The sequence below is a fragment of the Drosophila gunungcola genome, unplaced genomic scaffold (assembly GCF_025200985.1).
Source record: "Drosophila gunungcola strain Sukarami unplaced genomic scaffold, Dgunungcola_SK_2 000103F, whole genome shotgun sequence".
Lineage (NCBI taxonomy): Eukaryota > Metazoa > Arthropoda > Insecta > Diptera > Drosophilidae > Drosophila > Drosophila gunungcola.
Window position 1 is genome coordinate 114,424 of NW_026453265.1, and position 23,667 is coordinate 138,090.

General features: G+C 34.8%; 1 protein-coding gene across 3 annotated transcripts in view; it reads right to left on the reverse strand.

Moving 5' to 3' along the window:
• The window catches only part of LOC128265222 (carbonic anhydrase-related protein 10), an 86,503-nt gene that overhangs the window by 33,261 nt on the left and 29,575 nt on the right, over nt 1–23,667 (reverse strand). For all 3 annotated transcript variants that reach the window (XM_053001098.1, XM_053001095.1, XM_053001097.1), the window contains one exon: nt 20,297–20,584. In XM_053001098.1, the coding sequence (XP_052857058.1) occupies nt 20,297–20,354 (58 nt within the window). In that variant the 5' untranslated portion in view covers nt 20,355–20,584. The remainder of the gene's footprint in view (nt 1–20,296; nt 20,585–23,667) is intronic.

A 23,667-nucleotide genomic window follows, 5' to 3' on the forward strand; every position in this document is an offset into this window, starting at 1 on the left:
GCTAAGGAGGCCGATTTTCTCAATAAAAACCTATTTTCCCTGGAGCAACTACCAGAAATACTAAGAGAAATGGAAAAAAAGGAGTACAGATATGGGATTAGGAAACATCAGTTTGCAAAATCAAGCCTAAAAACCGATCAACCAATTTTGTCTCCCATTTTTAAACTGACTATTTTCCCGGCTAAATTTGAATCTCTTTTTTTTGGACTTGTTATATTTCTTACAAAATTATTTAACACTTTTAAGTATTAAAAAGAAATCAAAAATATTAAATATATGTAAATTAAAATGCTTAATGTAAAAACTTTTAATATTTGTAACACAGTTATCAAACAATTTTAAGAAGTAAAGAAAAAAAATATATATTAAGAGTTCCAAATAAATTTAATTTGAAACGGATGAATTTAAATGTAAAATTGTATAAAATTTTCTTTGTTTTTATTTTTGAGTGCTTTAATTGATGGCAAATTGTTTTGGAAGAATTTTACTTTAAATATTTGATATACTGCATTTTTTCGCATTATACTTTTCGAAATATGATTTAGTTGTTTAAACAAACATTACAAATTACTGTACATGAAGTAGGCAGATTTTCCAATCAAATCAAGCATAAAAGCCTTGCTGAAAGAAAAAGAAATATCAGTTGCAAAAGAAACATCAACACCAAAAAAAAACATATCAAAAATCATGTCCCTTAAACCTTTTTTTTGTAATTTTTTTTGTAGGCCCCACGAAATCCCTGTTTTGTTTATTCCCATCTGTTTCTTCTTCTCCCAAATGACACCTGCATCTTCGGTGAGTGTGTGTGTATTTGTCGGAAACAAATGGTACGCAAAACACCTGTCAAAAGAAAAAGAAAATAAAACTGAAAACCAAACGAAGAAAATGCCAAAAAAAAAACCGAAAACTTTGTGAGCTCATTTTGGTACACGTTGTTTTGCATTGCTTTTGTTGCTTTTGTCACTACTCTAACTGCCAATAGGCGCGACAGAAAGTCAGAAAGTCACCAGCGACGACAACGGCAATGGTAACAAAACCCGAACACGAAAGAAACTTGAACAAAAAATGAATACATTCATGTGATCTACGGGTTGGACACCCTGTAGAAAACATAACAACAAATATTGGAAAACAATTGGAAAGTTTTTCTACTTTATTTTGACAATAAGTATGTTATAAATCAAATTAAAATTGCCAAAAATCTATTAATTAAATGTGTAATTTAAAATTTACCTAAAATATTATTTAAAACACTTAAAAAAATATAATAATAAATTACAATTAAATTGTTTGGCCTTTAAAATGTGCTTTAAAGTATGCAATGAAAAATGAACATGGTCTTTCGTAAATAAACCTAAGGACTGTCGGTTTCAAAATATCTTGTTGCATAATTTCGGACACCTTTTTAAAATCATTTTAAAACCCTATCTTTCTATAGACTCAGCTTTTATCGAATCTGATCACATTCCTAAATAAGGGTATCAAAAAACGAAACAGACTTAGCACAATCGTGTTGGGCTGAGCTTTTCGTGCACTCAGCTGACACATGCATTTGTAATCCTACCTTCCCCCCCCAATTTTCCAGTCCCATTTTCCACCCGGTTTTCCGGGGAAAGAACCAGAATTGCAGAGAGTAACCGCAGTCACTTTGGCTTTGCATTTTTTGTAAGCTTGGTTTTTCCATGGGTTTGTATAGATATATATATTTATTTATATATATGTGTGTGTGTGCGGTGATGGAAGAATGTTTTAAACCTGGGAAACACAGAGGAGATGGGGGTCTTGCATTTGTCAACAGGTGGGGAGACTTAGTCCTCGGTGATCTGTTCCACATCCAGCTTCTCCGCTGGAGTTTCTCATTCGCTAAGTCCACAAATAAACAAAGCAAATCGCCTGAAAAAAGAAAATAAATAGAAAACAGAACAGCAGCAAACGAAAACTCACTTCAAACGAAGAAAAGCTGCGGAAAAATGGAATGGTAGGTGAAGCAAAAAGGTTGCACTTATATATTAGCAAAAGTTTGGCTGTCGCCACTTCAAGAGAGAGAGGGAAAAACAATGGAGAAAGAGGAGAATATCAGGTTTAAGCGTAAATTTTCTACTGACACTGATTTGTTGCCTTTGGCTACAGAGGAATATTTTCGGTTAAAAAGGCAGGTGAGATGAGATGGCTACACAACTAGAAAATGTATAGATTCATATAAATAACGCTCAAAGATCTAAAACTAAACTATATGTAAGAAATAACTCAGAAATCACTAGAGTTTTGAAATATTTTCGAAAGGGGTCTAAAAGTATGCAATGAAAAAATAAAGAATCACAGCCAAAATTAATGTTTTCGGTAATGCTAGATCCCTAACAATTTCCAAAGAGTTTGTTAGAATTTTAGCTTAACTCTTTTAAGTAAGTTATTCAAACACTTTACTATTGTAATTTACCATTGTAATTTTTTAACAAACTAAATTACCTAATAAGGTGTCTAAAAATATGCAACAATATATTTGGAGTCCGAAAGTCTGTGTGATTCATTCCGAAAGACCGTCTTTTTTTTCATTGCATACTTTTATACACCTTTTTTGGGTAATTTAGTTTGTTAGAAAATTTCCCTACTCTCCTTAGTTAGTTTTCCAAACACTCTAACATTGTTATTATTTTTATATAAGAACATTAACTGTTGGTAAATTTTCGCAGTGCCAAAAAATAGCTGAACAACTGACTGACATTGCTTGTTTGCTTCCGAGAGCAGTAAGTTAGCTTCCCCTCTCGTTCCCCACATTTCTTGGCTGGCTTTGCACTTAAACTTTGGCAGGTTGTTGTTGCTGCTGCTGTTGCTGCACTCATTATTGTCAAGTTGCCTTTTACACATTCTACTCATTTGGGTTACACAAGACACAGGCACACAACCACACGAGGGGAGAAAGCAGAAAAGCAGTGCCACAATGGAAATCCCCGGGAAAACGAAGGTGGTCTCGGTGAAAAAATTAAGCTGCATACTTTGGGGCGTCTGCATCCATAGATGTGTCCCCGAATTTGTGGATATAGCAATAGCAATCCGAGAGCCTGCCAGGTGTCCAAGCATGGAGAATCCAGGGGCGATGGCACTCAAATTGTCACTGCCAAATGGCCAGCAAAAGAGCAAACAGTGAAAAGTTAAGCGAGCCCATTTCTGGTGTCATTTTCTTTCCCCCACTTTCCCACTTTTCCCAGAGTTTTAATGATGTTGCCCTACAGTCTCCGGCTTCACTTGCATCTACACCGCTGAGTGACCGGATGACCGCAAAATCAGCAGGGGGTCGAAAGTGACAGGAGAAAGCAGCAGGAGAAAGCAGCAGAGTCTATCGTGCTCCCATTTCCGCGTACTTAAGAGATTTCAAAAATTCATCATTGAAATAACTCTTTCGATTTTGATTAAAATTAAAAAGCACTTTTTTTATTAATTTCAATTATTGATTACAAAAAAAATGAGAAAACCAATATGAATTTGATAATAAATTATAAGACAATTTACAATTACAATTACAAATTTGTTTTTGCTTTAATAATTATTACAATAATTAATAACAATAATTAAGAAATTATATTTGCAATGTTCATGTATTTTAATTTTAAAAACTTAATATAATAGCTTGATTAAAATAATTAAGAAACTTAGTTTGACAATTAGATTTTAAAAGTATTTTTATGAAATATTTTCCTAAGTCAGCACTTTTCAAATTTTATGTAAAATTTAAGAAAATGAAGCAGTCATTCAAATAATTTTAGTAATGGTTTAATATTAATAGCTATGAAATTTTGGTTGGCAGCTTAGTTTTTATAAGCTGTATTAGAAAATATTTTCATTTGCCTAATCTTGTTTTACACTAAATATAGTATTTTTAGAAAATAAAGCACACAGTTTAAAGCTAAATCGCCAATATGAAAACGAGAGCTAAAGCTTAACCCCGAGATTTTTGGACAGAGGCACTTTGGCTTGTCAACGATATAAGGGGGCGAACATCCGGACAGTTCGACGTACAGGCGGGCGGACAGAAGAACAAACGGACAAGCGGACAAGCGGAAGGACAGGCAGCACAGCATCGCAGCAGCCAAGTGACGGCGCAGTTAATTAGTCTAAGTGGAACTGGGTGCACAAACTTCAAGCTCTTCACCCCCCACCTCCAGATTGTTGCCTCCAATTGCTACTTTCACTAGCTGCACTTCGCCATTTCTCCGCTCTTTCACCGCCCTTCACTGCACCCACCCTTCTGTTCGCATTTTGTGAAGCCTTCTCCTCTGGCTGCCAATTGCTGTTCACTTTTTCGGCTGCTGCCATTTAAAATGGGCAGTGAGCGTGTTGCGGCTTCAAATTTGTGTAGGGTGAACAGGGTCAGGAATTTTAGAAATTTAAAGGGTAATATGTATAATATGTATTTCAAAGAATCATTTAATCTTATAATATTAAGCAAATTGGCTTAAAAATAAGTCAGTCAGATGAATGTTTCTGACAAAAGAAAATATATATATTTGTATTTATAAAATTCTGAACACAAACTCAAATCGGTATCCGATTGCTTAAATTGTGGCTGCTAAAAATGTAATTTTGGATAAGTTTATAGAAGCCATTGAAAATTAAGAAAAGCTTTATTGAAAATTGTTAAACAAAATGGAACTTTAATAAAATAAAACATTTTATTAATGCAAATCATTAAACCGTTTGAGATTTTCAAAAACTATGTTATATAAATACCTAAAACCTATAATAAATTGATCAAAATTTCCCAAGTTTTAATATTTTGTAACTCAAAATTTCTAGAACACCTGCTCTTCGAATACTTCTCGCAAAATGTTCCCTATTTTCTCCTGATTCATGGTCAGGCAGGCGAATAAACTGAAGTAGATCTCTCGAAAACTCGACCGCTGAAAAGTCCAAGCTGGGGTCATTCATTTGTATTCATTTATATTCATTAAACTTGTCTTGCAAGTGACTGAATATAGAGGCAAGGAAAGCCTCCGAGAAAAGAGTTCATGAACTCACTTCTAGATTTTGAATGTTCAATTTTGGGTAATATAAATGTGATATCTTATTTTATATAAAATTATATAGTTTCTAAAAGCTCAAGCTCTTCTATTGGTTTTCTCTCAGTGCTATTAAATTATTATTCACTTGCTGTGTGGGTATTCAAATTACACTCCACACACATGCCCTCGCTTCGATTTAAGCTAATTTTTTCCGAATGAATTTTCACTTTGCACTGCATTTGGATTTTTCCTTTCACCTTGGGGCACTCATAATGCAGTTAACCCCCCGAAACGAATGTGGAATAAACAGCGGATGTGAGTGGGTTAAACGAGGATGGGGGGTTAGACCTTGAATATCTCCAGCAGAGAGACCCCCTAAATGTTGGCCAAACATTTGCAATTCTTTTGAAATCATCATTACCAGGGGGCGGGGGGCTTAAATGGGTTAAGGGTGGCCTCTGTGGTTGGGTGGTGGGTGGATGGTGGGTTAAGGGTATGGGATGGCAAAGTTTCCCGCAGCGTCGTCGAAGAACACACATTCTTCATTAGCCGCGTGGCACATTTTTCTCCGAGGTTTCCTCCTGCGGCGGGCGCTGCAAAGTATGCTACCATTTTCAAGGGCCTAAAGGGGCCACTATATACAGTTGCGGCCAAATAATAGTAGCTACTTTTATCCTAAAGCAATCAAATTTGATGTACATTTTTATATATTTTCGTGAAGCTAATGCTATAAACTAAATGGGGCAAATATAAATGTTCACATTTATCATATGTATGTATACTAATTTCAAATATTTTTAAAAAAGATTTATTTAAGCTATTTTTTATAAATGTTTGAATTAAAAAAAATGGATCATATATTACAAACTTTTTTATTGCTATAAAAAGTGGAGATACACAAAAATGTATAGTTATTTTCTTAATATACAATTTTACATTCTATTATATTATTTTAAAATATTTTTAGAAAAGATTTCAAAAACAAATATTTTTCAAATTTTAATTTACAAAAAACAAATCACCATTATAAACATTTTGATTTCAATACAAAGTTTAGATGGACGAAGACATATGATTACTTTCTTAAAATGTTATAAAATCAGCACAGTATACTGGAAATTTAATTTTAAGCGATTAGTAACAATTTTTGTTTTCTTTAAATCATTAAAACAGTATCAAAATTATTTAAAACTTTATTTTGTACTACTATAATTTTGACCGCAGTTGTATGTGTGTGTTAGTCAGAAGAAGTGTGTGCGTGTGTGTGTGTGAGCATGTGTTGGCCATGATAAATGAGCCATTGGCATTTATTTTCGTTTCAGTTTCATTTCGTATGGGGTTTTGGCTGGCAAGAAATCGATGTCTGCTGATTTTTCAGCCAGAGCCCACTGAAAATTACATTTCGCATTTTCCGGAAAAAAGGAAAAAGCGCCTGCCTGCTAGTTCATCTAAGCGCACACAGGTGGCGCTAATGTGGCCGCAGCACCTTGAATGCTCTTGATTTGTTGCCAAAGCCAACGGAAATTATGCCAATTTTTTTGACATTCCATTTCAGTCTGCGTGTGATTGTGTTTTCCCGTACTATAGTACTATATATATATATTACTGCCACGACCTTGTGGCTTATTTATTTTGCAAGTTGGGTCTGGGATCTGTATAAATAACCGATGAGTTGCTTAAAGTTTCGATTGAAAGTTGTGAGAATTAAATGGGGTAAAAATGGGCTTAAAAGTTGTAGGTGAAAAATGGATTACAAAGCCAAAATTGAAAGCGATTAAAATGGGTGGTTCTTTACTTAGTAAAATATATGCATCATTCATTTATCTTTTAACTCATAAATATTTAATACTTATTATAACCTTCAACCACTTATAAGATTTGTTAAATAAATTAAAAGAGCCACTAAAAAATTCATAAATATTTAATACATGTTCCAAACTTTATGCACTAACAAAATCAAAAATATTAATATATATTATAAACTTTAATTACTGACAAAATCCCAAATACTTAATACTTGTAATAGACTTTAACCACTAACAAAATCTAAAATATTACAAACTTTAGCCACTAACAAAATCATACATATTTAATGCATATCATAAGCTCTACCAAAATCAAAAATATTTTATGCATATTAAAAACTTTAACCTCTAACAAAATCCTGAATACTTAAAACATATTATAAACTTTAACCACCAAATAAATTTGGCAATTATAGCCCTGGCTTCTTTTAGATTTTATTGCTGCTTTGTTCGGGGACTTTGGTTGTCATCAGTTTTTATCTGCATTTACAGCAGAAACTCCATCGGAATCGGAATCCAAGAATTCCAGAATCAGAGCCACTGAAGACACTTGGAAATCAAATCGCATTGCTATTAAATTTGGCCAACCAAGCATATCTTGGCCAAGGCAAGTAGAGGAAAAAGAAGACTTCGTTACTTGACCAAAGTGGCCAATGACGATGACGTTGGCACGTCCACAGCCGGACGAAAGGAAAGGCCAGGGAAAAGGAAAAGGTTTGCCCCCGAAAAGCCTCCTTCCTTTTTGGCCAGTCGTTGCTTCAATTTTACACATGTTTTGCATGCGAATCTCGCCAAACAAACACGGCAACTGCTACAAATACTACAACTACAACTGCAACTTGTGTTCGTGCCGGAAGTTGGAAATTTTCTCAAGCAAATTTTTGGCATTTTTACAAAACGTACTTGGGCCAATTTTATTAGGCAGCCTTTTGGTTGTGTTTTTTGTGTTTCTTGTGTGTGTGTTGGCTTTTTCTCTGTCTTTTTTGGGGGCACACGCAAAGCAGCAGCAACATCGTCAACGTGCAGTCGAAAGTTGTAATTTTAATTTAGCCTCAAAGACACACACACACACACACACACACACACACACACACACACACACACACACACAAACACACACTAGCTGTTGGGGAAAATTGGAAAATGGGCGGCAGATTCAAAAGTCCAAGGCGTTGAAAAGCCACAAAGTTGCACGTTCGAGGCAAAACGAGGGGAAATTTTGACTCCTGCCTTCGTCACGCATGCCACTGCACCTGGCCAAGAAAGCAAAGGCCGAATTAGAATTAGGCAGCCAAATTAAGTAAACGAATTTACGTTTCATTTTTCTTGAAATTAAATTCAAGAAAGTAATTGAAAGCTGGAGGAACAAACAAAGAAAAAAGCCTTTGATAAGAAGGTTTACTAGACAACCTATAAACTTTAAGAAAACTGTAGAAAATCCTTCAGAGTGCAAAACTTTGCAGGACAAAAATTCTAAGAAATTGCAATGATCTTATTTTTGCTCAAAGCAAAACGCTACAAACTGTCAAAGTTACCTCGAAAAAAATCAAGAAAATATGTCAAAGAACATTTAATTAAATAATTTCAAGCAAAAAAAAAAAAAAATTAAAGAACATGAAAGAGAAGGTCATAATACATATGAATTAAAATAAAGAACGCATTTATTATATTCTCTTTTATTTAATACGTTCTATATTTTAATTCATATGTGTTTTGATTAATTCTTGCACTTTCTTATGTTTTTTTTTTGAAATAAAATTAGAACATATATGAGCCTGTAAAATAAAGGTCACAAAATAAAAGGAGCTAATAAAAACTTCAAACAATTGCCAGCATATCTACATATTTATCCATACCACAAGCAGCCGGAACTTTAACCGCTTTAAATATTTAAGAAATAGTTTTCACCCAATTTTCTTCGCCACTCTTTTCGGCCACTCTGAAAAGCAAACTTTGTTTTTCTTTTTTTTTTTAGAGCTGTCCGACTTCTTTCAATCGCCTGCCAATCTCAGTCGCCCTGCCCCTGATTTTCCACCGCTTTCCACACCCCTTCCCCCCTTTGGGGATTTTTCCAAACTGCTCAATAATTTGTTGGGTCTGAAAATCAAAGCGAGCCTTTGCTGATCCCTTTTGAGTGATTTGCTCGCTCGCCTCACGGACATTTGAAATGGAGCGGCAGGAAAAGTGGACTGGGGCGGGCTGGGGAAAAGGTGAAAAGTGGCCGACAGGTGAGGAAAAGCGAGTGAAACTCAGCCGGCAATTAAGGCGCAAATCGTTTTTGTGTATTTCCACACACGACGAATAATTAATGGCCGACTGCAGTTCTGCTCACTTAATAATTGAATCGGTTAATAATGCAGCATAATGCTGCATAAATGATGGCCCTACAAATCGTCATTTTCAGCTGGAAGCAGGTGGCAATCAGGTTCGAGTTCAAATTGCATAAACAACGACATTCAAATATTCAAAATCACCATGCATTTTTTAGAATGAAATTTAGCATAAGTTGTTTTCCTTGCCTTTTTTGTGTAGTTTTTCTTCATAATATTTGGAATCGATGTTGAAACTAAAACTGTTTTATATATTTATTTATTTTTGAATTTGTAAATAATTATGGACACAATAAATGGAATGAAATTTAGCATACATTATTTTAAAAGGTTTTTTTTTTGCCGAATTTTAAACATTTAAGTTAAAGGTTACGCTTTAATTTAGTTGTTATGACAAAATTTTGTATACAATTTAAGTAAGTTTCCTGCAGGAAATTTAACTTTTCAATTAAACTTAAAGTTTCAATTAAATTTATATGGCCACATTTTATGTACAATTTAAGTATCTTTTGAATTTTTGTAATTAATTTTTAACTTTTCAAATTTAATTGATTTAGCTTATCTGTACAATTTAAGAATCTTGTTAATTTTTGGTATTAATGTTAAAACTGAATAGGGATCTAAATTTATATTGAACATAAAAAAACAAGTACCTGTTTCTTTCGATCTTATTATTTACTAAACATTATAAAAATAAAGGTTTGTAGTATTAATTGTTTTAATTTTTGAAAATATATGGCAGCCTCGCTAAATTATTTCCCTTGAGGTAAAGAATACTCTTTTAAAAGCACTTGCTAATAAAATGTGATAATTGTATTTACTTTTCTGCGCTTAATGTGGTTTGGTTTTAGTTATTTCTTGGGTGCACTAATTTTCCACCGAGCAGTCTGCGGTTTTCCAGCTAGCTTTGTGGGAAATTTTTTATGGTCGCCACTCCTATTTAATGCTCGGTTTAAATGCTTTCTGCTCATTGCTACACTGATACAAAAATTAAATAGTAAAAACACAAATCTGACTATTGAATTTTAAAAATTTAATATATAATACATATAAATTAAATATAATATCTAATATTAAGTAAAATGCATATTATATGCATGTTTTAATATTAAAATATTTCAATTAATGTGGAAAACATTAGATTTTAAATAATTCCTATATGATTTTAATGTATTATCCTTAATTTAAATACGGTTTGAATTTATATAACACTTTCAGTTATTACAATCAATTCCAAAAATTGTCTAATGAAAAATAATCTAAGAATATTCATATTTTGAAATAACTATTTAAAAGCCGCAATGGATGAAAATCAAAGCGAAAATTGTTTAAATTGAGTATAAAATATTTGGATTTGCAACGTTTTTTTTTTTTTTTTACCAGTGTAGCTGCACTGAAAGGTGTCCCCTTGACTTGGCTTGGTTTGAGTATTTGACCTGCTAGGACGTTTTCCAGTTTTTCTTTCAGCTTTTCCCCTGGGTTTTCCCCCCACTTTTCCTATTCGATGTCATTGTGCCGTGTCAAAGTCACACATTTCCTCGCTCAAAACACACACATGGGATGAATGCAAGTGCATTTGGCTGCGAGAATTGAGAGGTTATGACTGCGGATGGCTTGCCCATGGGCAAGGTCAAAAGGGGCGTGGCATTGTGTGTTCGATGGAGCGACACATGCGTGTGTGCGAGCATATTGTCAGGTTAATCACTCGTTTTGTTGGCAATTACCGTTATGACCCCAACGAGAGCACAACAATGGGTGGGTGGTGGATTGGTGGGGGTCACCACTTGACCTTTTGTTGTTGCCAGCGAATATCAATGAGTCCATTATGTATGAATGTCAATGATTATGGCCGCCTGACATGACACAGTGGAAATTCCGAGGGGGACTTCGATATGGGAGGCCCCAAATGACAGTTGACAGCGTTTGGCATTTTGGCATTTTGGTATTCTGGCACCCCAAACACCCCCCTTTTAGGGAGTCAAAGGACCAGGGACGAAGGACGAAGCAGACGACGCCCGTTGACAATAACAGCATCAATTTGCCGTCACCTGGGCGTCCCATTTCCCCGGGGGGCGGAAAGCTTGGCGGGAAAAGCGGGAAAATTTAGGGGGTGGCTGCTTTGCTGCTTTGGTGCTTTGGTAAGTGCCTGGCCTGGCCCACATCATAAAATTTTAGCAGCACGCGTTGGCGACGTATCAATGTCAGCCTGCCAGATTCCTTTTTCCATGCACCGTGGTGTTAAATTTATTTATGGTTTTTAGGTTGGTATTTAAAATAATTTCCATAGTTATCCATAAAATGACTGAACAGAAATGCTTAGCAAAATTTGTAGGTGCAAAAACAGGGTCAAAATATTGTAAAAGATTTTTGCTTTTCAAAAAGCTTTTTAAAGCGTTGAATTTTAGGGTTCTATTTGCTTTATACCCAAAACAATCTTAAACTAAGTTCATTTTTATACTAATTGTAACCTTAAACGTTTTTTTTAATTACCACGAAACCTTTGTTAATTATAATAGAAATATATATAAAAGTTGTTTGTTGATTTAATTTGCATATTACTTACTCTAAATTGTATAAGATAAAGAAATAATAATTTCTAAAAATTCAAGTAAACAGTATGGTTCCACTGTGCTTTTTCCTTAAACTTGTTAAGGGTCGTTTGGCGACGAGGGGTTACTGTACAGGGGAGCCACTTCAGACTGTCTCTCGCATTTTGTTATGATTATTGTTATGATTGTTGCTGTTTTTTGCTGCTGAAGTGCTTATGTGCTTTTGCGTCTGTGAGTTGAAAAGTGTGTAGGCCGTTTTAAGGGTCACAAACACACACCTACTAAGGCCCAAAAACCTACAGAAACACACACCCACACACACGCACACAACAGGTGTCTTGGACGAAATGTTATCAATGCCAAATTAAGCGTAAAATGCTGTCGCACTTTAAAAGGCAAATTAGCCATCCCCTCCGAAAAGCCCAAGGCACAGCCAAATGAGGCGTGAATAATGCACATGTACGGTGGTGTGTGTGTGTAAGCCAGGTCGTATACGTAACCCACACATACATATACATACACCCTGTGCTGGGAGTTGGGAAAATTATTATGTCTGGCCGGGATCATTTATTAGCCAGGTTTTTTAGCGTTCTGTTTTCCTTCCTCCCCTTTTATACTCTGCTCATCGATGAGGCGTAAAAGAATTATGCAGGCACAATTGCCACGCCCCCGTCCTAGGCACCCAACCGCCCACTTCCGACGGCCATTGTTGCCATGCCATTGTTCCAACCATTGGGAACAATTAAGCGAGCTTAGAACTCAACTGGAAACTCTCGGCCAGCAAACTGCCAACTGCCAATTGCAGCTGCCATTCAATAAAATTTAAACGTCAAAGCGGCATCGGGCCAATTATTTGTGACCGCACTGGTCCCAAAACAGAGACAGAGTGCATAAAAAATAAAGGGGGGTGGGAAAGGGGGTTAAAACACAAAAAAAAAAGAACAAAAAAATTAAAATGGGAATAAAAGCGGCTGGGAGTTAAAGAAAGAAGCGTCCTTTGTCTCTGCGATTCCTTTGTTTTTCGTGCGCCCAAGAAAAAAAATATAAGAAAAACTGGAAAAAGGGGGCGGAAAGACTGGGAAAAGGGGGCGGAAAAAACTGGGAAAAGGGCGGGAAGGGGGGCGAAAAGAATGGCGGAGAAAAGCCCCAGGGGAGAGTAGGAAAAAAATGATGCTGGGCCATTGTGCAAATTAAAACTGCACTTGATTATTTCTCCTGCTAATTTTCATTGTTCAACCCGAAAAAAAAAAAATACCAAATGATGAAGAAAAAGAAAAAAATGTTTAGGAGGGTGGCAAGATGGGTCCACAGAAATGAGCAAATCTTCAATAAACGGAAAGTCGGGAGACGATATGCCCTTGATGTTCTTAATACAATTAATAGGTAATGTGTCAGAGGTGATCGAAAACTGTCTAAAAATAACTAAATATAAATATTTTATTACATTTCATTTTATTTTGGCAAGCTCTTTATAGAATGATTTAAAATTAAACACAAACATGTTAATAAAATGTATAAAAAAGATAAATTTAAAGAAAATATGAGAAAATATAACATGGAAATAAGGTTTAAACAATTAATGTTGAGGTATTCTTATTGCAAGACATTGGAATTAAATAATGTTTAATATTGCAATAATTTAAACAAATATGTTTGGGTTTTTTAAAAATGAATACAAAAACAAAGATCTTTTAATTTTTTTTAATTGCTAATTTGCTCAAGGCTCAATATAAGTGGCAAAGATAAAATAGAGAACTTTTAAAATTTGTTTCATATACTATTCTCTCGTTGGCGACTTTACAAAGTAGTGGCGGTATCTCGAAAAGAAAGCGAAAAATCATCCGTGGACAACTGGCAACTGGAGTAGCTTTTCATTAGCGCGCGAGGCGTGGCAAGTTAAGCGATTCGAGGACAAGGGGAGGAGGTCTTGAAGGGTGGTTTTCTCTTTCAATTCTGGCCACAAATTGAAAGCAAAATGCCAACGATGAGGCTCTGATGATGATGACCGGCAGGCCAAGCGACAGTGGGCTACTACTACTACTACTGGCAACAATAACAGAAACAGAAACAGCAACAGAAAAAAAACCACGACTTTTCGGCAACAATTGAAAAAAAAGGCGGAAAAAAGGCGAAATGGGCAAAAAGGGGGTGTGGTCGAGGGGAAGGAAGGAAGGAAGGAAGATCGAAAGACAGCAGAAACAGATTGAAATCAGTTTGAAAACAAGCGAAGCGGAAAAATGCATGACCCGCTTCGACTTCAACTTCGACCGAGGCCAAAAACCGGATGAAAGGACAAAAGGTGGGTGGATGAGTGGGTGGTTGTGGGTGGAAAGTGTCACCAAATGGGTGGAAAACAGGAGCTGGGGTTCAACAGCAGTTGGCCATGGTTAAGTGCTGGAAATTATGTTATGCTCGTCGGCCATTGTTTTATGTCTCCATTCGAGGATTATTGGTCATGCATGAGGAGTCACCACCCACTCAACCTTTACCTCCCACCCTACACTCCCCTCCTACTCCCTGATTAACTCAATAAATAAACAATTTCCACAGTGAAGAGGAATTTGTGGACGTTGTTTGGCCAACAATTCAGTTGCTGCCACATTGAGACAATATTTTCGAAACTCATACTACACTAGTTTTTTGCAAAAAAAAAAAAATAATTAAGACATGAAAAAAGGATTTACACAACACGAAAAAAAACACTAAATTTATATACACATTTTGTAAAACATTTATTTAGTGTTTCTATATTGTGTTACATTAAAATATATTTTGATTGTAAATCGTAGTTTATAAATTTTATAAGTACTTTAAATCACACTGACATATTTATGGAAGATTAACCAATGTTGTTTGATTTTTTTAAGAGCAAGACAAATTATTTAAAATCATATTATTAGTTTGATATTTTTTTTCATTCAATACAGTTACGTATACGTAATTTATGTGTATCTTGCTCTTTAGAGTATGCTATACAATTTTGTAGTTTGAAAATTGCTAAATAATCCTTTTTTTTTATTAAGAATGCTTTATAAATCTGTAATTATAAAAATTCCAATGTAAAAATGTTATAGAAAAATTTGTTTAAACATGTCTGTTGCTAACAATAATTTTAAATTAATTTACAATTGGTTTGGTGTAATGCAAAATACATATGTACATATATTTAATTCTCATAAAAAAATTATTTTTAAATTGATACATTGCATCCACATTTTTAAGGCTTTTCCGCCGTGTACAAAAGCTTGCAATCATAATTCCATTTGTTATTTGGAAGACTGCCCAACTCTCACACACCACCACCAAATCAAAACGATTTTCAAATGCAGCACACACACACTCATAGGGCAGAAAAATCTGAAGAAAGACCAAACTACACGAGTCAAAAAAAAAAAAAAAAAACAAAAAACAATGCTGTGAAAGAATAACAAACAGGCAACAACAAGTACAAAAGTGCAAAAATAAGTGAAGAAAAAGTATAATTTCCATTTCAAATTGAATTTTCATTTGCACAGAATCAGAATGGAGATGGAAATGGAGCAGCAGTCGCATATATGGAAAAGTACAGGATATTTCACTATGTACGGCGGTTCGCGTAGTGGCGAAGGGCACCAAGGAAGTCTAAAGGCTACTACTATATATACATATTAGAATAATAAATGTACATCAGAGTATAATATATACATATCAGACTACTATATATGTATAAGACCACCATGTTTATATTAAAATAGAGTACCTTTCACGTAGTAACGAAGCGCAATAAGAGAGTGCTAAAGGCTACTACTACATAAAAATCATAATTCTAAGTAAACATAAATATCAGACTAATATATACATACATATCTATATACTGCACCTTCCACGTAGTAACGAAGCGCACTGAATTGAATTTTGCTTCCATGGTCGGAATGATGTTTAAAAAAAAATCTTTTTTAACCCATTTACAAATTGTAAAAACTTTAATTAAATTAGCCGAATCAAAAATAAGTTTTTGTCACAAAATTAGATATCAGAAATTTTGTAACAATAAAGGTGCGATCGTCACGACTTTCTTGCACACTTAAGAGGTGTTTTTGTATGAAATATATATGGAGGAGGAGCTTAGCAGGCACAGATAAGGAGCAGACCTGGCTAGATATTGGGCAAAAGCGAAAATCAATGTCCTGACGCGGCCGGTTTAATGTTTTTGGGATTACAGCCTGCCGGCGGTTGAGCATTCAAGCCAGCCAGCCAGCCAGCCACCCACCTATTTTCTCATTTTCGGAAAATCCAACCAGCCACACACGCACACATATACAAACATATATGATCCGACGTGCAGCAACTTAATTTAGCATTAACACACACACTCACAGCGATGTTGTTGCTGTTGTTGTTGTTGTTATGGCCATTGCACAGGAGCTAACAAACTTTGGAATCTCCCCCACTCTCGATGACCGAAGATCCATTCCACTGCTAGCTACGTGCCACATTACGTAGCCGACTGGTGGGCCAGCCCCAAAAACAAAGCAAAAAACAAAATAAAAGAGGAAAAAAATTAAATACAGAAAAAGCCAAATAAGAGAAAGAGTAAGCTGCAGTAGAAGATTTTTTTTTCTTTTTAAGTATATTTATAGCAAAGCGGCACAGAGTTGCACTAAGCGGTAGCTTTGTGACCACAGATAAGCCAATATATTAAGAAATCCTGGCTGAAATACAAAAATCAAACAGAAATTTGATAAAGAAATGGCTTTTAGGATGCCCTTAAGTTGAACCCAAAATATACAGCTTAAAAATTAACTAAAATAAACATTTTAAAGCGAAACATCAAGAAACACAGTTAATGAAAACTCACAATCTTAATATCAATTTTAAATATATATATCAACAAAATTATTTTTTTCTAAGAGTACTTTTAAAATCAACTTTACGTCCTTAAAAACTATTTTTAATTTGTTGTTAAAACTACAAGCTCTCAACTGATAGTTTTTGCCTGAAAATTGTCTTTAAAGACCGCCTTACTCTGACGTAACGCACTGTAGGGCATTCAACTCTTAACTGACAGTTTGTTGTTACTTTGGAATTTTGTTTATTTCCGACACGACAGCGGCAGTTGTGACCTAGCCAAAAATCATTTTAAAAGTGGTTCTTTCAATTTCGCGTTGCCCTATGATTTTCGTGCCAAAATAGTGGCTCCTCGAAGAGAAGTGTAAACACTGGAGTGCAAATAATATTAAAATTGTATATTTCATATTTAAATTAAAAATGAAATTTTAATAATAAATCCAGAGCATATTAAATGGCATAATTTTGTAATAAAATATATGAACTAATGTGCAAAATAAATATTGGATTTAAAATGGGTCCTATAACAAATGCATATTTAAATTAAAAATTTGGATTACATTCTTATTAAGATTTTTTCTAATTTAAATCGCTTTCGAAAATAGCCATTTTTAACAACTTAAAATCGCAATAGATTAAAATCAGAGCGAAAAATATTTAGATTTCCGACCACCATTTTAAATTAAGTTTACACTTATTTCAACAGTGTATTAAGGCTTGTAAATTTTCGAATGAAGGGTATTATTTAATGCATTTTCACTGAGAGCGAATTAATTTATTAAGCCTTGGGAGGATGCTTCTGCTCCTATCTCTTTTTGGCCGTCTCTGGCAGCACTCTTTTGATTTCCCACACGTGCCAGACATACCTCCTACCCCCACCCCCCTCGACGCCCCTGAAAAGGGGATCAGTTGCAAGTTGCAGGCTGCAGGTGCAACTGTCCCAACGCTCACGGCTGATTTATCGTCCATGAAATTTATGTTTAGTTTAATCGAATGGGGCAAACAAAAATTGTGCAGAGAGCGGCCTGCTTATCGCTGGCCAGCCAAGGTGGCCTAAAACGCCCACTTGCCACCCAACTTTTCCCACCCCTCCCCCTTTACATTTCCACCACCACCACCACCACCACCCACACCCCTGGAAAAGTTTACTTAAGCACAGGAGGTGCTGCAAAATTAAGCAGCAGCAGGAACCACTCAACTCAAAGTGGGCTGGTTGGTTGGTGGGGCGGATGGATTTAAGGGGTCCTCAAGCCCCCTCAAACCCCTTTCTCAATTTTATTTCCTCAAGAAGAAGAGGAGCTTCTCCTGGAGCGTTTACTGCCTGCAACTCGCAGACGCAACTATTGCAAAATTTCAACGTGAATTTATTGCATGAACATTTCTTTTTCCCTGCAACTGCTTTTTGCATTTTTTTCCCTTCCTCATCTTCGTTATATTTTCCTTATTCCTATACCTAGATATATCTATATATATTATTTGGGCTATCCTAGTCTTTTCCGACGTGCTGAATTTTCAAGCGGCCGCCGGCTATATATTTGTCTATATATTATATATATATATAGTACTATATATTTCTGTGGCGAGCCTTAAAGTCAGTTTATAGAAGTAAATATTTAGTAGTTGCAACTTTTATGAGTGTCGGCTTGGATAGTCTGTAGGTCATAGCCGTGGGGTCAAATGCGAAATACCCTTTGAACAGACAGAAAATATTGAAATTATTATTTTAAAATATTGCCAAGCGCCTAGGTTGCAACACATTGAATATTTATTATTCTCTTAAATGCATTTACTACATATTTCGATTATTAAAATTTATTTGTGTTTGCCATAAAATTTGTCCACTAAAAATGCATTTTTAGTTTAAAATTTGATCACATGATTTAATGATTTAAAATACTATTTAAAGATACTACCAAGACATTAAATTGCAGCACATTTCACATTTATTATCTTCTTAAATGCTTTCAATATACTTTTAGTTTATTTAAATTCTTTTGTTTCTGCCATTTAATTTGGCAAAAAATTAAAAACTGACTCAATATTTAAGCACCAATTGTCAAGCATTCACTCCGTTCCGCCCTCTTATTTAATTTAAAATTTGATCAAATTTGGAATGGATTCTCATTTTTTGTGTGCGGGCGCGAAAACTTTTACGCATTTGCATCTATTGATTTGAGTTGCATTGAATGCAAATGAGCAGAGATGCAGATGCCCCCTGTGTCCCTTAAGTCCTCTGATTTCCCCTTCGAGACTTGTCCTAAGTGGCCTCGATTAATGTGCAAACTTTTTGGTCACTTGCATCCGTTTCTGGTAATTTCGGGCTGCCCTTTCTCCTTTTCCCCGTCATTTTGGCGGCAATTTATTTATTTATTCTGTTGCTCATTATCTGTGCCGGTGGGTGGAAACCCTGGTCCGCAATTAATGTTGAATTTACGATGACAGATCTGTGGCACTGATAAGGCAGCAGGCGGCACTAACCTCAAGTGCTCAGGAAGCTTATCGGAGGACGTGACTGCCAGCTAGTGCACTGCAGAATATTATATATATATTCATTGGGGAATACTCACAAGAATTAGAGAACTTACAAAAAAATGGTCACACTAACAAACTAAGATCATGCTTTGCAGCCTAATCGTTTATATTTCTTTTGATTTTTATTATTTGCTAATTTTGAAATGGATCAATTATTTAAATGGCAAAAAATTCATATTTAACACTACTAACAACTACTTTTTAAAATTGCCAGTTAAAATTTAAGCTTAAATTTTTCAAGTTAATTTTGTTTAGCCATATGATAACCATATTCTCAACACGAGTATTGTTTTAACTCGAATTTTTTCATAAGATCATTATTATCATTATTCAATTATGTATTCGATAATGATTTAAATATGCTTAAAAAAATATTCCAACGTCTAGTTAGTCTAGTTAAATATGCTTAAAAAAATATTCCAACGTCTAGTTAAAAAACATTTCAGTGTATTTTAGTAAATAATTAATATTATTAATATTATTATTATTATTTTTAAAATGAATAAAGTAGCTAATTATATTTAATTATATGTATGCACTAAGAAATAAATTTCCTTTATTTTAGGAAATAAATTCCATAATTCAAGAAAAAATGAACCAATGGCCTTCAAAAACATATGTGTTTAGGAAAGTTTACCTTAAAAATTATTTCAGTCATTTTTGAGGTTATGTTTTCAGGTTCACTTGTATGGCCATTTTTAGTTCATTATTTCTTAAAATAAGAACATATTCCCAAAATCAAGGAACTTATTTTTCTGGGTGAGACAACAACAGATGTTTACTTTTTTTAAACCATTTTTTTATGAAAATAATTTATATTTAGTATTTGAATATATATATTTGTATACTTATGCTTATACCCATTTATGCTTAGTATTTAATATGAATATATCCTTAAGCTTAACCCAATAGTATTTTTTTGCAGTGCATTGATGTTGCTATTACTGCTGTTCGTGTTGATGTTGTTTACTTGTTGTTTGCCCAACTTGCAGTGTTGCAAGTTATGCAAGCTCGTGTCAGGTTGATGTGGAAAATTTGCATATCGCATATCGTTGACACGGTTGACACTGACCCCAAAAAGGGGAGTGGCAAGTGGGGGGTGGGGGCGCTGAGAATGGGAGCAAATTATTCAATTTTTGACTAGATCAAAGCGAATGCGCTGACAGCGGGCAAATATTAACCAAATGGCATGGCTGTTCTGCTGATGGTCTTGAAGGACCAAACAGACGGAAAGGGACGAAAAGACGAAAACTCACCTTGCATCCGGGCCAAAAGCAGGAGCAGTGTGCAGCAGAGGACCTGCTGCAGCTCCATATTTCATCAGCTCTGAGTTATGCCAGTTGCGCCAGCGACAAGGCGACTCCGGCGAAACTTGGCCCGTAACTTACTGCCACTGTCACTGCTTAACGTCCGTTTTTTCCGCGCTTTTCCGCGCTTCTCCACGCTTTTCCACGCTTTTCCACCGCCTTTGCCGCTCCTCCGATCGCCGAACAATATGCAACTTAAAAGGCAAACGGCATTCTGCGTAATTGCACGGCCAAGTACTGCAAAGAAAAACCAAGAGAAGAGTAGAGCGGTGCCTAGATTGTGGGGGCGAACTTAAATTAATTAGGACAACACGGCCACAACGAGTTTCGAGTTCGAGTTCGAGTGTGCCAACGCACCGAGTATCCAGCAAAAACAAAGGAGCACAAAGTCAAGAGTTATTGTGGCAGATCAAAATCAGTAAGAAATCATATTTTCACTTAAAAAGGGCAGCACGAAAAACAAAACAAAGATTCTGAGAGCATATCGTAAACAAATCGACATCAAAGGATCGTATCTTAAAGTACCCATTAATTTTAAGCCTCAAATGACATATGTTCATCAATGATTTTTCATTTTTACTTTCCTTAACTGCTTTATTTACCTACTTAGCCAGAAATTAATGTTGGATGTCGTTTCTGTCGAAAGTACAAAATTTAAGACATATAAGTATCTTTTTTTTTAAACATTTAAATTTTTTTTATCAAACTTGTTTTCTGTTAAAATGAAATGAATAAAATTTTTTGTTGGCCTCGTATAACAATTGTTCATCAGATATTTTGAGTTTAGTTATTTATTTCCTCACAAAGTCAGAAAACTCAACAATTTTTATTAAGTTTTTTAGGTCGAAAGCACAAAAATTAAAGACATTTTATTATTATTTTTTTATAAAACATGTATACCTTGTTTAACAAATTTATTTTCTATTTCTTACAAATAGTTATGTTTATATTTTTCGGTCTTCATTATTTTTGACTAAATCGCATTTTAAGATTTAACTTCAATGGTCAAATATACCTATATACATTATTTAAAGTATGACTAAGTCATTTTTGGTAATATAAATATGGTGTAACGAAATGGATGTACCAGCACATACGCCCATTTTATAATACAGGGTATGCGGCAGCACTTGTATTGGCCATAAACGGTGCAGGGTGCAAAAGTGAGGGGTTTTAGCCCTTTGGAGGCATTACGTCAGAGATGGAATGCACTCGCTGCAAATGTTATTAACAAACACAATGCCATAAATACATACACACATGGGTGTGGGTGGTGGTGGGTGTGTTTTGTGGGCGGTGGGTGGTGGTGTGCCAGCAAGGACACGGCTGAGTGACCTTTCTGGTCGTCAAGTAATCGCATTCGCAACGGTAGCCCCGACAACTTCGCATTTTTATGGCAACAAACGTCGGCCATAAACATTTTTATAACGCTGCAAGGCGGCGACGGACGGAAAAAGAGGGTGTGGCAGCCAAAGGAAAAACGCATAAGCCACAAGGAAAATGAATTGTGTTTTCACTTTTTGTAATTAGCCTGCACTAAAGTGCTTGAGAGAGCGCGAAGGCAAGCAAATGCCAATGCCCGGAGTATCCCGGCTACACTGCTAAAGAAAACTTAGTAAATATGATTATTTTGTAATTAATTTGATTTTCATCCATTTCGGTTTTTTAGGTATTTTTAAAATTTTCAAAAATTATTTTATTTAAATTTAAACTACAGTTAACTTAAATAAAATGCTTTTTAATTATATAGGATCTTTTTAAAAAATATTATTTTTCACGTTGCTGGAATTTGTTTTAATTAGATCATGCAATTTAAAAAGCATTATATTAAATATAATTATTTAATATTGAGTTAAATTTAGTTTTAATTTAGATAAATGAAGTTTTGAATTCCATAGTCATATATTTGTTGTTACTAATCCATTTATTTTATCAGTGTACGAAGTTTTTCTACGTCCGGATCTAAATCATGATAAATACACTTGCAGGGGTGATGGAAAGTGCAGAAAGTAGAGAAACGTAGTCAGTGGCCCTAGAAACTTGGTCATGGCAAACTTTACAGCAGCTGCTAATCGAAGTGGGAAATGCTGAGGACTTCAATCGATCAACGATTACGAATTTCCGCAAAAGAAACTAGGATTTGAAAAGAGGCTGCGAAATAACAAAAGAATTTTTTCTTAGACAGCTAAATCTTTTGAAAACAGGCAGAAAATTGTGTATATAATGGGGAAAGTCCTTTTCTTGCATTTTTTATGGGCGCTGATTAATTGGCAATTGGTTAACAATATACAAAAATATACTAACAGTCCTTATCTTAAAATTCAAAATTTTATTTAACTTTTGAAATATAGACATTTGGCAAAACTAAATAATAAGTATTTTTTGTACTTGTAACGTTAAAAAGGGTAAAAAAGATTAAAAAAGTTAAATAATAAAAGTTTTATATTTCTTTCAGTGAAATATATGTATTTAAATAATAAGAAAACAAAATCATGAGTATAAATATTAAATAATTTAAAAATTGCAAAAACTTATTAACAATTTAATATGGTTCTTAAAAGCTTAATAGGGGTTTATTAATAAAAAATCTGTACAATCCAAATTGTTAGATTTAAATAATTTGATTATAATATGGGGTTGATAATTATAAAAGGAAAGAAAAGGTCGATTTTTGAAACCTTTTCTGAGCTAATTAAATGTTTTAATCATGTCACTGTGGTCGTCTAAAAATAGAGATGTTTTTGCCAGTTTCTAGAACATTGCGTGCCATCCGAGTTAATATTTAATGGCGGTTAGCTTTATTAACATGTGCTTAACTTGTTCTCTTCCCAGAAAGTGTAAAAAGCCGACACTTTAATTAAGCTTAAACTCTGGAACCGAAAGACAGCAAGAAATTTTCGTAAACCTCAATTTTGTTGGCCTGAAGTTTCTCCTCGAGAACGAAGTGAACTTGAAACTATTCTGAGGGCTCCGGAATTATTTACTCGGAAAACAAGGCAACAGTTCTCTGGCGAATTAAGCAATTTAGCTTGGTCCGAATGTCCGAGTGTCCCAATGTCCGCTTTAAGTTATTTGTATTCAAAAAAAAAATATACTTTTCGTGCTGGCCACGTTCCACAGAAGCCGTTGCGACAATTTGTAAACTAGGCCTGAATAAAACATGAAAATGGAAAACACAACGGCAGCAGCGGGACATGTGACTTCGGTTCTCTTCGCTTTTTCCCGGGGACAAAAGTGCACGGTTACATAAACAGGATAATAAGGCACTTAACATGCACTCGTCGCTGTTGGCCAACACACACACACACACACTATACACA